The 14,696-nt window shown below is 48.9% G+C and overlaps 1 protein-coding gene across 1 annotated transcript in view; it reads left to right on the forward strand.

Annotated features, from left to right (window-relative positions):
- Window positions 1-14,696, forward strand: part of CCDC40 (coiled-coil domain 40 molecular ruler complex subunit) — a 34,121-nt gene that overhangs the window by 9,097 nt on the left and 10,328 nt on the right. The window contains exons 9-14 of the mRNA XM_066237136.1: window positions 4,102-4,259; window positions 4,440-4,562; window positions 7,045-7,166; window positions 9,716-9,959; window positions 10,063-10,245; window positions 13,622-13,867. Coding sequence (XP_066093233.1) covers window positions 4,102-4,259; window positions 4,440-4,562; window positions 7,045-7,166; window positions 9,716-9,959; window positions 10,063-10,245; window positions 13,622-13,867 — 1,076 coding nt within the window. The remainder of the gene's footprint in view (window positions 1-4,101; window positions 4,260-4,439; window positions 4,563-7,044; window positions 7,167-9,715; window positions 9,960-10,062; window positions 10,246-13,621; window positions 13,868-14,696) is intronic.

Consider the following 14,696-nt stretch of genomic DNA (forward strand, 5'->3'; position numbering starts at 1 on the left):
GCACAGAGTCAGAAGCAGATAAGGCAAGTGGACGAGTGGACGCGGAGCCCCACTGGGCATGTCCAGAAGGCAGGGAAGAGCGGGAACCAGGGCAAAAGCAGGTGGGAACACTTAGGTGAAGCCAATCCACAGCACAGGGCCATGCCTGGGAGTCCGCCACCGATTTAAGGAAACGGGATGGCTTCAGCCTGGATGGACAGCAGGACTATGCCTCCCTGCACACACTGTTGCTGCTAAAGTGACTCTGCCCAGAGTGGTGAGTTGCAGTGAACAGTGACTTCCTCAGACCCACAGATTATTCTAGTCTTTGTGCTTTTTTATGTTTCCAATGTTATCAGCTCTGTATTTCTATTAAAATGGGGGAGATGGCCTAACAGAATCCGGAAGAGAAGGGAGGTACATCTGTCCCAGCCAGTGGCTGGGGAGAACCGTTTTTGAACCCTGGGAACTGCAGGAGAGTTTTCCCCACTGACGGTGTTGAGGCCTGTGCTCACTTACCAGACACCTCTCTCTTGACTACTACCAAAGTAACCGAAAATACCAAAGAGAGAAGCACAAGACGTTCACGCTAAACCAATAGAGCCGCGTCCTGCAGATGTAATAGATTTTAGAACAACCTGAAAAAGGGCACAGCCCCTACGCCAGCCTCCATGTGCCCCAGGGAGTGCCCACCAGTGCCCTGCAGAGTGTGGGTGGGCTTCTGGAAAGATCCAGGCATCTCTGCAACTTTGTGTCCTTTCTGGAGGTCGCCAGGAAGCAGGAGCAGAAGCTGCCGGCCAAGGAGGGTTCCAGCTAAGAGCACTGTTTCTCCTTCCCCAGCCCTACCCACCAGTGCTGCCACTACTCTGTCCCTCTGGTCAACAGAGGGCTTTGACACTGGACAATGTCCATGATTGCCTGCCTCACCTGGGAAGGAGGTGAAGCCCACCAGTCACTAAACCTTCACATCAAAATGTGAATCAGCAGCAGCAGTCCCCACGGACAAGAGGAGGTGGGACTGGTCAGACAGAGCAGACACCTCCACAGACGGACCAGATTCTGGAAAAAACAGAGCCTGAGGGTACACCAGTTGGCCCCCCGCAAAAGATTTTAAAGGGCATTTCCGTAGCCACACATAAGAGCTCCACATTCTTGGCAAATTGACTTGAAAGTTCACTTGGAAAACTAAATGCACCTGGTTCCATCTGTCAAATGAGACCGAAGGGAAAGATACTTGGAATTTAAAAAATAATCATCAACTGAAAAAAAGGCACTGAATAGTCAAATCAATAGTGCTAAAAACTGAACATGTAAACTAAAAAGCCAGTTTGAAGAAGTCTCCCCAGAATTCAGGGCAACACCCTGAGTGATGTACGTTTTGAGAGAGAGAGAAAAGATGTGGTCGGCAGATCTAGGAATGTCAATATTCATCAGCTAGACATTCCAGAAGATTAGGGGCACTAACTAATGCCATCAGAGGACAACGTTCTTGTTAGTTCAAGGAAGATGAGACTTCAGATATAAAGACACTTGGAGGGCCACACAGGTGGCAGAATTAACAAGTGTGCCCAGGTATAGCTGGTGACATCTTTAAATTTCAAAGGTAAAGGGGAGAAATGCTATAGGATCATAGGCAGGACAAAACTTTCTATGTCATTCAGCCCTCCGTGGGTGGAAAATTTGGGAAGCGCTTCTCAGGCTCATTTTATAATGCCTAGAATAGTCCTTACTGCAAAAGCTGGCCACATACAAACATAGAAAACTATAAAACAGTCTCATGTAGAGGAGGTCCACAAGTCCTAACTAAAATATTAGCAAATATTAAATACTTGTTCAGCAGCAAAAGATTTAAGTTCATGAATATCTGAGAAAGAAAAACACCCCTTCATCAGGAAAAGCTTACTTCTGGGAATATTTGAAATTTAGAAACCGAATTTAATAGATTACATTAATCAATTAAAGGAGAGAGAAAATGTTTTCTGGGAGGATGCCAAGTGGGTGTTTGATTAAAAACAACAACAACATTGTGCACTCTAAACTGGGATAGAAGGAAAGGTCTCGATAAGTATTTATCAGGAACTAGCAAGGAAGCTGAACTCCAAGGAGAGCACTGGAGATATTAGAACCAGGAGAGGGGAGGGTACCCGCCAGTGACCCTTTTGGCAATGGGAGAAACAGGAGAAAGAAGGGATCGTTGGGAAATGCAGTGATGAAATTCTCATTCTCTACCAATGAAATGATTGTTTGCCTAGAAGATTGAAGATCACTGATGATGGGGTCGGGGAGCTAATAGGAACAACAAGAAGTCAGTAAAGTAGACGATTAACCAGGTGTCTAGTCTCCTTCCATCCCATAACATCTAGTTAGGGATTATGGTTTTGTGAACAACTCATCCACAACAGCTGTAACCACCCTAAAATGTTTGGGAATAAATCTCACAGGTGAGCCTGTCTGAAGAGCAGCACAATTTTACTAAAGAACATGAAACGAAAAAGGAGCAACCACCTCGCAGGATGGGAAGACACACCATACACAATGTCATTTCTCTCCAAATTTCCAGTTAAAATCTATAGTGGGACAGTTCTGGGTGAACTCAGATTAATTAACATAGTTATTTATTTATTTATGTTCAAGAAGTAATAATTCAAAATGCAAGCACTTTGGAGTGAAAAGTCTCCTGACCTCTCCCCCTCTATCCTCCATAGGGCACCCAGTATTACTGTTTCTCGTGTATTCTTTTAAAGGTATTTTTGCACATAAAAGCAAAGTTCCAAGGTTGTTTCTTTTTCCCCTCTAACTTTTACACAGCAGCTTCGCACTATACCCATGGCTCTATTCTTTGCTTTTTTTTTTTTTTCCACTTATCAACATGTGCTGGAGTTTACTCCGTAGCCACACATAAGAGCTCCACATTCTTGGCAAATTGACTTGAAAGTTCACTTGGAAAACTAAATGCACATGAACATTCAAGGAAATGTGTGAAAAGGAAGGCTAATGAAGGACAATTGTTTTATCAGGTATCGAAACACAGTACCAATCTATCTCAATAACAAACAGACAAACAGATTGATGGTGGCAAGCAGAGAGTCCTGGGAAAACACTGCTGTCAATGTGGCTATTATAAATTATGTAAACATAAACAGGTTGCATTTTTAAATCACTGAAAATGTTTGATCATTTGGCCACCTGAAAATAAATGTTTAGACCTTCTGTGTCACACTATACAAAAAATAAGTTCCAGGTACAGTGGAGACTTAGGGAAACCACAAGGCCATTGAGAGAGTGTGTCAGATAATACTTTACATATTCTCAAGGTGAGGAAGGTCTTTGTAAGCAGCACACAAAGTATGGGGGCCAGACAGGAGGAGTTTGACAGGTTTGATTACACAAAAATATAAAACTTACTTTTCAGGAAGCATGTAAAATTAAAAGGTAAACACATTTGTGACCACATCCACATTTTCTGTTTTGGTTTTCCATTGCCATGTAACAAATTGCCACAAACCTACCCACTGGTACATCTTCCCCAGTTTGTGGGTCAGAAGCCCAGCGTGGCAGGTAGGGTCTCTGCTTGGGGCATTGCAAAGCCTAACCCAAGTGTTCTTGTGAGGCAAACTGGGGAAAACCCGCCTGCAGACTTGTTCACGTCCTTGGTGGAATTCAGCTCCTTGTGGCTGTAGGATTGAGGTCCTGCTTCCTCACTGGCTGTCAGTGGGGGGCTGCTCTCAACCCATACCCCTCACCATGTGGCCCCCTCCACTTTCAAACCAGCAACGGAGGACTTGCCCCTCATTGCATCCCATTCACTCTGAGAATCTTTCTCACCTCCTCTTCTGCCACCAGCTGGAGAAAACTCTCCATGTTTAAAGACTCACCTGGTTAGGTCAAGCCCACCTGATAATTTCCCTTCTGCTACACAAGGGAACATAATCACAGGAGTAACACCAAGGGCAAAGATTATGGGAACCACTTAAAAATTCTGCCCCACCCCACCCCCTCCTCCACAAAGAGGTGTTAGAGACCAATCAGAAGAATGGCCAAGAACATGAGCAGGCCCTTCAGAGAGGGACAGGGGCAGCTGGTCTTAACAATGCTGGCCTGGCCTCCTTGCTTTCTCCCCAGTGGCGGCTTTGCAAACCGAGATGGAGAACCTGGCTCTGAACCTCTTCTACATGCAGAACATAGACCAGGACATGCGGGATGACATCTGCGTAATGAAGCAGGTCGTGAAGAAGTCAGAGGTGGAGCAGATGCAGGCTGAGCTGGACAAGAAGAAGCAGGTACTCTGCAAATCTGAGGCATGGGGACTTCCCCCTCCTTAAACCAGTTTTCCTGAGGGCACCCGGATATGCCTCTTGTGTGAACACCACAGCCCAGAGAGGCCATGGCCAGTCTTGGCGCCACCGGGTCAGGTTAAGCATTGGGTCCCTGAGAGGCCAACATGTGGTCTCATTTCCCAGGACCTACACATAGACCGGCTCACCACCCAAGCCAACCAGCTGGAAAAACAGATTGCCCTGTATGAGGCTCAGTCCTGCGCCCAGGCCGAGGACACCCGGATGCTCAGGAAAGTCGTGAGTGAGGTAAGAGTGGCCCCCTCAGTGCTTGACTGCAGAAGCACCCACTTAGCGCCCTCCACGCGGTGCCCACAGTGCCCACATGCCTGTTGAATGAATAACTTTGCTGTGGGTCCCCGTCAGCATTTCAGAACCTCTGGCTGACCCGTGTGGGATGAAATAGGTACCAATATCCGGCCGGTGTGGTTATTCCTCCTATAGCTTGACAGACTGAGGGGCCCCTGGGAAATGAGACACCATGTCCTGCTGGCTGGGCAGACCCTTAGCCACAGTGCAGCTCTCTGGGGAGGGCTGAGACCTCTGTAACATTCCTCAACCCTGGGCAGTGCCCACATCTCTACTCCTTGTGGAGTAAGAGTGGGGATGGACCCTATGCAAGACAAAATTCGGTGGCCAACATTGGACACCGAAGTTGCTGTGACTTTTCTATTTTAATCTGTGAATCACCATCGGCATCTCTGCGCAGGGACACAGGAAGGAGAAGAAAAGAGCTTGGACAAGCACACCTAGGTCCACAGACACACCTGGGTTCACACCTGGGTCCACAGCCCTTTCCCACCCAGAAATATACTTAATCTAGCTGTTTTCCATTCAGACCCTCAGGGAAAAAAAAAAAACCGTTTTAGTTAGCAAAGCAATTCTTTAGTTTATCTGAAAAATGAATTTAGAGGACCAGCCAAAACTTGTTCTGGAAGAGGTGCATGTAGGGTGACTGACCATCGCAGACTGATCCCCACTGAGGGCTTTCCTGAGACATGGGGCTTTCGGTGCTAAAACTGGAGAGTCCTGGACAAACTGAGATGGTAAGTCACCTCAGCAGTGCCCAAGAGGCTAAAATAATGTGTTACTGGGTCAGGGGTAGATGGGTAGGCCATAGGAACCCATGCGAGCCCAGCAGCAAGCAAATATTTATGCAAAAATGTAGTAGATTGTAAATCCTGGAAAATGAGTGACTTATACACCCGGTGGGGTTGGGACCTGTGGTTAATCACTGGCGGGGAGGGGGGCGGGGGGAGGCAGTTAGACTTTTTCCTCATACCAGACACTAAAATAAATTCCAGATGGGATCAAGAATTTAAATGGGGGAAATGTACCAGAAGAAACTAAAATAAAAATATTTATAAAGTCTTGGACTGGAGAGGTCTTTCTAAACAGAAACTATAAAGGAAAAGATGAGGAGGATGAACCTAGCTTCCGTGGATTGGGGACAGCACCAACCAAGCAGGAGACCTAGGCGTGCCGGGGGATACCTGCATGAGGGTCGGTGCCCCAAGTCCCCACCTGCTCAAGGGTCACCTGTGAATATTTGCTGACGTGGATACCCATTCACAATATGCTAATTCTTAATACTAAGTTACACAACAACAGGGAACATGATCACACACACAGAGGAAGATAGCACCAGGGTATTAGAAATGGTCAACTCTAAGAGGGGGTAATTTTATATTTTTATTATAATCATATAATTTTATATGATTATAGGTAATTTTATATTTCCTTTTTGCTTACTTGCATAGTCTAATTTGCATAAAATAAACACTTTTTTTCAACAAGCAGAGTATAATATTTTTTTAAGTATTTTTTTAAGTCTTTTATTTATTTTTATTTATTTATTTATTACAGAGACACAGAGAGAGTCAGAGCGAGGGATAGACAGGGACAGACAGGAACGGAGAGAGAAGCATCAATTATTAGTTTTTCATTGCTCTTGCAACACCTTAGTTGTTCATTGACTACTTTCTCATATGTGCCTTGACCGCGGGCCTTCAGCAGACCGAGTAACCCCTTGTTGGACCCAGCGACCTTGGGTTCAAGCTGGTAGACTTTTGCTCAAACCAGATGAGCCCACGCTCAAGCTGGCGACCTCGGGGTCTCGAACCTGGGTCCTCTGCATCCCAGTCTGACGCTCTATCCACTGTGCCACCGCCTGGTCAGACTATTTATAATATTTAAAGACTAATTTCAACCAAGGTCTGTACATTTCAGCCTGCACCTTGGTCACTGTGGCTCACCCCCCACCTGGGGTCAGGGGGGGCAGGTGTCCATCAATATCAGCCCTCAGCCTCCTCTTCCCCCGCCATCGAGCCCAGGGGCCCTGAGTAAAGGCTCACATAGGGATTTGACAAACCTTTTTTTATTTTAATTGATTGATTTGAGAGGGAGAGAGAGGGAAGCATTCCTTTGTTGTTTCACTTAGTTATGCATTCACTGGTAGCTTCCTGTATGTGCCCTGGCCAGGGATCAAACCCCCAACCTTGGTGTTTTGGGAGAACGCTCTAACCCATCAAGTTAACTGTCCAGGACTCAGATGGGGGTTCGACAAGACTTTAGAGCCACGTTGAATATCATGTTTGTCCTTTGGCTGGAGCACGATAAAAATAAGGCAGGGTGACAGGGAAAGAAGATGTCCCGGGGAGGTCAGGGCTCTCCAAAATTCTCTCTGGGGCTCTGACCTAACTAAATGAGACCGGAACCCATCCCCGCCCAGGCATGTGCAGAAATAGATGCCATCAACATGGAGAAAAAGCGGATTCTTCAGCAATGGGCCACCAGCCTAGTGGGCATGAAGCATCGGGACGAGGCTCACAGGACCATCCAGGACACGCTCAGGTATGGCTGCCCAGGAGGGCCTCCGGCTGTGTTTCTACGGCCCATAGTGGAGGGAACAGGGCTCAGGACACCAGGCAGGGCCAGGGCGAGTGGTCATAGATCAGCAGGCACCATGAGAAGGATGGACTGTGGAAGTAGGGGGTGGCCTACCTCATCCCAGGTGAGCAGGCCTCCTGGGACAAAGGAGGCACCTGCAGCCCTCACTTCCGTCCTGAAATCTCCCGTATTGTTCACCAAGATATCAGCGTTTCTTAACTCCTTTCAAACTCTCTGTGGCATGGGGAACAGCCAGTCCTTCATGCTCAGATTTCCTAGGAGGATTAAGGAGAAACAGGGAGAAAGAAAGAGGTGTTTATCCTCAGGAGATAAGGTGTCCCTTTGATTTTTTTTTTTTTTTTCTGAAGCTGGAAATGGGGACAGACAGTCAGACAGACTCCCGCATGCGCCCGACCGGGATCCACCCGGCACGCCCACCAGGGGCGACGCTCTGCCCACCAGGGGGCAATGCCCTGCCCCTCTGGGGCATCGCTCCGCTGTGACCAGAGCCACTCCAGCGCCTGGGGCAGAGGCCAAGGAGCCATCCCCAGCGCCCGGGCCATCCCCGCTCCAATAGAGCCTTAGCTGCGGGAGGGGAAGAGACAGACAGACAGAAAGAAGGGGGGGGGATGGAGAAGCAAATGGGCGCCTCTCCTATGTGCTCTGGCCGGGAATCGAACCCGGGTCCCCCGCATGCCAGGCCGACGCTCTACTGCTGAGCCAACCGGCCAGGGCCGGTGTCCCTTTGATTTGAAGTCTTACCACCTGAGTGCAGAAACTCGGTCCACCCTGATTGTTCTGCCCTGGGCTATGTTCCTGCCAAAATCCTGTTTAATCTCTGCACCTCGAGGGTGAAGAAAGAAGTCCCTCTGTCATTTCTTGCTGGGGTGGACTCCAGATGTTGGAGATGGGGGTTCCAGGTCCAGCACTGCCTTTATTCCCTAAACTGCCCAGGTGATGGGGACCCAGATGTGATAACCCAGTGACATACCACTTACTCGCTCAGCTTTAACTTGGTCTCTGCTTCTGGAGCCAGCACAGAGCCTGTTGCTAACAAGAAACAAACTGCAGGCTCCAGGCAGCACCTCTGTGGACCCCCGTTGTCCAGTGTTCAGTGCCCCTAGGACTTAACTTGAGTGTTTCCCACAACCCTCCTCCTAGCCTAGTCCCAGGCTATTCCTACAGAGAGCACCCATTAGAAACATGTCCTCAGACAAAGGGATGTGGGTGAGGAGGCTGGGATTTCTCTAATGACACATGTCTCATCCCTCCTTCCCTCTTGGGGAGGCCAAATGACCATCCCTTCACCAGGATCCCGAGGCTGGTGGGCATGGCACTTTGATCCGGCCCTGGCTACCCAGGGAATCTTCACAATGTCAAGAACAAAGTCACATCAGATTGGGTTCCAGCCATGGTGGATAGTCATGATGGGGACTGCAGGAAAGGAACGGAAAAGCCGTGCATTCAAAGAAAATAGGTCATTTCTATATGAAACTTCCCAAAACCAACCAGAAAACACAAAGACTGCTGTGCTTACTTGGGGGACATCCTCTAAATTACGTCCTCTCACAGATAGGGCCCCACAAGACCCACCTGTACCCTGCTCCCTGCCTGTCTGACTTCCAGAGGAGCCCCCTGCATCCTCAGATGGCCCAGCCACTCAGGACACTGTCCTGACCTCACCAGTTTTCTGTTTCGATGATTTTCTGTCTGTAGCTGCCAATCAAGGGAGTTTTGTTTTTTTTTGTTTTTTTTATAAATAAATCTCCATTTTAATGGGGTGACATCAACAAATCAGAGTACATATATTCAAAGAAAACATCTCCAGGTTATCTTGTCAAGGGAGTTTTTAAGTGTTTACTTTTATAAAATAATTTTTTAATCAAGGATAAGTGGTCACATTACAGGAAAATTGAAAACCCAAGGAAGGGCCTTTAAAATGCCACTGTCTCCTTTTGGGACAATGCCACTTTATCAGCATTTGGGGCACTTGGAGGCATGTGGAGGAAGGTAGGTATGAGTCCAGCAGGGAGGACAACTGAGGGTAAAAAGGAAAAAAAAAGTCTCATCGACAAAGAAAGAGCCAAATTTCGTTATCCAGATCTGTGCTTCTTAACGTGACATCTGTTCACAGGTACTTCTATGGCCAGTGTGCTGAGGGGGAAACAGTACAAGTCGCAGTGACAGCCACAGAGGGCAGGGGCACGCATCTCAAATGCTGTTAGCCTCAGTATTCACATCTTTAAACTGGGACAAATCTCCCTTTCTAGAATTCCATCATCGTGACTACAAGAGACAGGCAGATGACCGACTCTGTGTGTCAGCTTCCTTCCCCTTGCTCACCCATCATCGTAATCTTAAAACAGTTTTAGAACTTGGACTTGACGTGGGTGATAGTTCTATCAATGTGTCAGAAAGTGATAGTCAAGACTTGGCTACTATTAAGTGTGGGTTTCTCCACTCAGTGACTGTATCCTGGGCCCTAATGCCCGGCTTTGCTCTTGTTTTGGCAGCGAGTGCCAGCACCAGCTGAGGTCCCTTGACAGCGAGATTGAAACCTACAAGAAGTCCATTGTGAAGGAGGAAGAGAAGAACGAGAAACTGGCAAGCATCCTGAACCGGGTGAAGACAGAGGCCAGCCTGATGCAGAAGCTGACCACGCAGTGTCTGGCCAAGGAGGAGGCGCTGCAGAACCAGTTCAACACCTACCAGCTGGCCCTGCAGGACACAGAGGACGCACTGGGCAAGGCTAATGTGGTATGGCCCTGTTCCCCGCACCCCACCCCACCCTGCTTCTCCATGGCAGGGCAGCCTCCGTGGCCCCCTTAGTAGGGCTCACCCTGTGACTCTTCCTTTCCAGGAATATATGGCAGTCATGGGCGAATTGCAGATGGCCCACCAGGCCATCGGACACGAGCTGGATCTGAGGAGGAGGCTGGATGCCTCCATCGTGGAGAAGCTGCAGGAGCACACGACCTCCAACAAGATGACCAAGTACTTCCATCAGCTCATCCTGAAGCTGCAGAAGGAGAAGACCAATCTGGTACGCCCTCTTCCCACCGTGGCCGCGAGGGGCCTGAGACAGCAGAATTGGGGCCTGGCTCCCAGAGTACACGCCACCGCAGAACCCTTGTGGTTGGGTCCTCAACGGGTCTGTCTGCTTTTCACTTTTCTAACTGCAAAGCCGTGCATTTTTACTATAGAAAACCTGGACATGCAGAAAAGCAGGAAGAGGAAAACAAGGCGGCCATAATCCTGCCATCCAGGGATAGTCCTTCTAAGACATTGGTATATTTCCTCTGGAAAGGTTGCTAAACACAGGCGCTTGGCCATGTTCCACCAAATAAATGCCCACACGGAAGGACACGTGGACACACACATGTTCACACCCCCATGCACATGGGAGCAAACACAGACATGAACACACATGAGCCCATGAACACACACAGGTACTCACACCTTAATCTGGGACTCATTATGTATCAGTGTTTAAGTCCCTTTTAGTCCATTTTTCATTAATTTTACTTAAGTACAACACAGAAGTGCAGAAATGATAAGTGTAGGAATCGAATTTTTCACTGTGTATGTGATATTTTATGAATCATATTCAACATTTTCCTTCAATATTCTTTGAAAACTTACATTTTTAATTTTTATAGCACCTTTCATCATCGACTCTATGCACTGTGGCAACAGTTCTCTGGTTAGACACAGGATGTTTCTAGGTCTTAGATACTGTTACCAACCCAGCACTGAATGTGTGTGCTCTAGGTCCTCAGCTGCATCTGAAGGGGCATCGCGGTGGCAGAAACCCTGGGTCACAGGGTAGGAGTGTTTAAACAGGTTTCAGAACTTCCAAGCCTCTGCCTTGCTAAGCTTTGGCCTGGAAGTCCTGAATGGGATGTGGCCTACCCCCCATCCTATGAGCTCTCTCTTCATCTCCTAGGGTCTTGTTTCCCTCTGTACTGTGGTCCCAGGTCCCTGTGTCCTTGGAAAAGAAGTTATTTACTTGAATTGTTTCTCCTTTTCCTTGGGGGAGTGCCCCCCCCAGTGGACCCCACGGAGGCCGCTGCATCCTGCACAGGCAGAGCCTCCTCCAGCCCCCACTTAGGTCTCAGGAGGACAGGAGGGTCCTATCCAGCCTCCCGGATCTATGGAGCAGCCACCACATGAACATGTGCCACCCAGGCCAACTGGTGGGGCTCACCTGTCCTCCTAGAAGGGCAGGGCTGCTATTTACGGGGTGGCCAGCAGTAGCTGCCTCAGCACTCCCAAGTACCTAGAAGGAAAGCATCTGTTCTGGCTGTGCCAAGGAAGTGGGGGACACGAGGCTGGAGCCAAGCCTTACACATAACTGGAGCTCCTTGAGATGTCCTGGTTGACAGTGGGGGTCCTGCCAGTCCATTCTCTGGGAATTGGAGGCAAGACCACCAGCTGGGAGTAAAAGTGGTGGCACTGGGTGCACTGGAGAAGCTAAAGAGTGTGGTGGGTGTGAAGTATCCAATCGGGCCCTGCTTTGGCACCTCCAAGGCCAGTCTCCAGATCCCCAGGCAGCCAGCCCTACCCTGTCCCCAGGGACCCACAAAGTTCATGCATGTAGTACCATCAATTTCCAGAAGAGGGCAGCAAAGAGTGCTCTGAAACCCTGGGGCTAGGCTACTGGCAGGCAGGGTGGAGTGTGTCTGGGATGAGGAGCTGGGGTCCAGAGAGAAGGTGGGCACCGGCCAGTGGTGAAGTCTAGACAGTTCATTCAGGAGCAGTACTGATGTTCTGGGAGGCTAGGCTATCTCAAGAACAACAGCTTGGGAGTGGAGCAGGGGGGAGGCCGGGTGTTCTGGCTGGTGACTGGGTGCTCAGTGCCAGGGTAGAGAGGAAGGCGGGGTATTGTGAAGACCCCAGAATGGGCTGGTGATCTCTGACGATCTTGTTAATGAAAGGGACAGGCTCAGAGGTGTTACTGGAGGGTACTGGTGCCTTGAGATGCTAGGAGCTTCTGCCCCAGGTGGGTACGGTCTGGCTTTAAAACCTGGAAATGGCGGGTGTCCTGTAAACCTACCCCTGGTGACCAGTCAGAGGGTGCATGTAAGACTGAGGTCAGCTGAGGTCACTGGGAGGAGCCTAGGTGACCAGGTGGGGGGGCAGGGAGTTGAGAGCCATGGGTGGTAAGAGAGCTGAGGCTTCATGTGGGCAGCAAAGGCTAAGGGGCTGGCTGGTAAGGACAAGGAAGAGCCATGGCCCCCAGAAAAGGACCTGTTCCCAGAGTGAGCTACCTTCTTGCCTCTCACAAATACCTTTGTGATAAACCATGTGCCACAGGAGGGGACCCGAGGGCATCTGTCTTCTGAAAGCCCAAGGAGAAGGTGGGGTGGGCTGGTCAGAACCTCAGGACAGTGGGCAGACCCTGCAATGCCCTCAGCTGCTGTACTATGGATCGCAGCCCCTGCCTCTAGAACCAAAGATGGACAGGAGACCCAGGGTCACCCACACCACAGTAGGACCTTATCTTTGCAGAACTGTGTCCAGCTTTTTAGTAAAATGGAGAAACATTTGTCCCACAAAATAGAAACCATGAACTGTTTGCCACAGGTTTATTTAGAGTGGGAACATTGGTAACAGATTGCCAATGGGACCGACACCTTGGCACACCAACCACCTGAAAGGCTCTCCGTTAATATTGGAGCACAGATGAGGTGTGCCCAGCAACAGCTGTGACCCGCACCCAAGACTGCACTGCTCATAAAAATTAGGGGATCAGGGACGTGCAGACACTCCAGTACTTTCAGCCTTTTGTATGCTGTAGTGCATTTTCACCAATGAAATAAAAGTTGGTTTTGCATCTTATTTGCATAATTGAACAACTTTCTTTGACTTGTCGTTTGCTTTTCTGATCTTGTTTAATTAAAAAAAAATCAAATGCTTCTTTTTTTAATCACTTAATATTCATTTTGAAATATCCCCTAATTTTTGTGAGCAGTGTATATTAGAAACACAGGGCATTGCATGACCATCAGAAATGATATGACAAGAATATAAGACAGGACTTAACAAATTAGAAAAGGGCTTACAAACCTATGTGTAGAGTGTGCTTTTATTTGGGGGGTTATATAGAAAGGCTTGGAAGGAGGGACAGATTCTAGGTGGTGGTGGTGGCCAATCCTGTGGCAAGATTATGGGCAATTTCCTCCTCTGTATTGATATATTTCCACACAGTGTGTGTTACTATTTGTTTAACAAGAAACAATGATGTTCCCTTTCTTTGCTGTGAGAAATCATCAGGGTCCTGGAGAAGGACAGCAACCTGCTCTCCTGAAGGGCCATAAAACTTCTTCAGACAACCAACAAAACAGCAGGTCAGCGGCCCCTCCACAGCTTCCCAGGAGAGTCCAGCGTTCCGATGGTGTTTCCTTTTGCTGACTCAGGTGACACATCTTTCCAAAATTGATGGTGACATTGCTCAGACGACGCTGGAAATCACAATCACCTACTGCCGTCTGAACATGCACCAGAGGACGCTGGCTGAGCTGGACAAGGAGGTGAAGAGAGCCAACGACCTCACCAGCAACAGCAGAAGTGAGATCTGCAGGCGCACAACGCTCATTGAGAGGAAGCAGGGCCTCATCAACTTCCTCAACAAGCAGTTGGAACAGATGGTCTCTGAGCTGGGGGTACGAGTCTGGGCCAGTGGGGGCACCCCTTTGCTGATAGGTGCACCTGGCCATGTCAGGAACATCTTACGGTTAAAAACGAACCAATGTTGAATACAGTCCCTACTTCCCCAACCATCTCACGGGTTGTGCGGGATGCTCTAAGCCAGGGGCCAGCAAGTCTTCCATTGTCCAGGGCCAGAGAATCGATATTTCAGACACTGAGGAGCAGACCACTTGTCCCTGTGTTGTGGTAGAGGAATAGGTGTGGCTGTGTCCAATAACACTTTATTTGCAGCCACTGAAATGTGAATTTCATATAACTTTCACCTGGCATGAAATCTTCCTTTGATGTTTTGTGCAGCCTATGGACCATGCAGAGACAGGCAGCAGGAGGGTTTAGACCTGCTGACTGCAGCTCTAAGTGAAGTAGTCTCATGAGTTTGAGGCTTGAAGTCCTATAGGTGATCCAGGTGCTCCTAACCTGAGGACCCCAACACGGGCACCAAGCCCCAGAGTAGAATGAGCAGCAAACTCTTAGGTCGGCCCTGGGCATCTGAGAGCCCTCTCAAAGCCACACCTGAATGGATTTGAGGGAATAAAGCCTCTGACCGTGACACTCTGCTGTTAAGACAATTTGTCAAGCCCCTTTGGGTAAGGAAGGCCCTGCCAACCCTGTCCCTGTCCCCACAAAGCTGTGGCATGGTGGGGCCATGCCAGTCATGGGACACAGGGACTACAGACTCCGTGAGACCCGTATCTTCCACAGCGGTTCAAGGGCATGCGCCGGGGCCCTCAGGGGAGGGCCCACAAGGACTGGGTGCAGGCCTTCTGAGTAAATACCCTCCCC

Source organism: Saccopteryx bilineata, chromosome 6 (genome assembly GCF_036850765.1).
Source record: "Saccopteryx bilineata isolate mSacBil1 chromosome 6, mSacBil1_pri_phased_curated, whole genome shotgun sequence".
NCBI lineage: Eukaryota > Metazoa > Chordata > Mammalia > Chiroptera > Emballonuridae > Saccopteryx > Saccopteryx bilineata.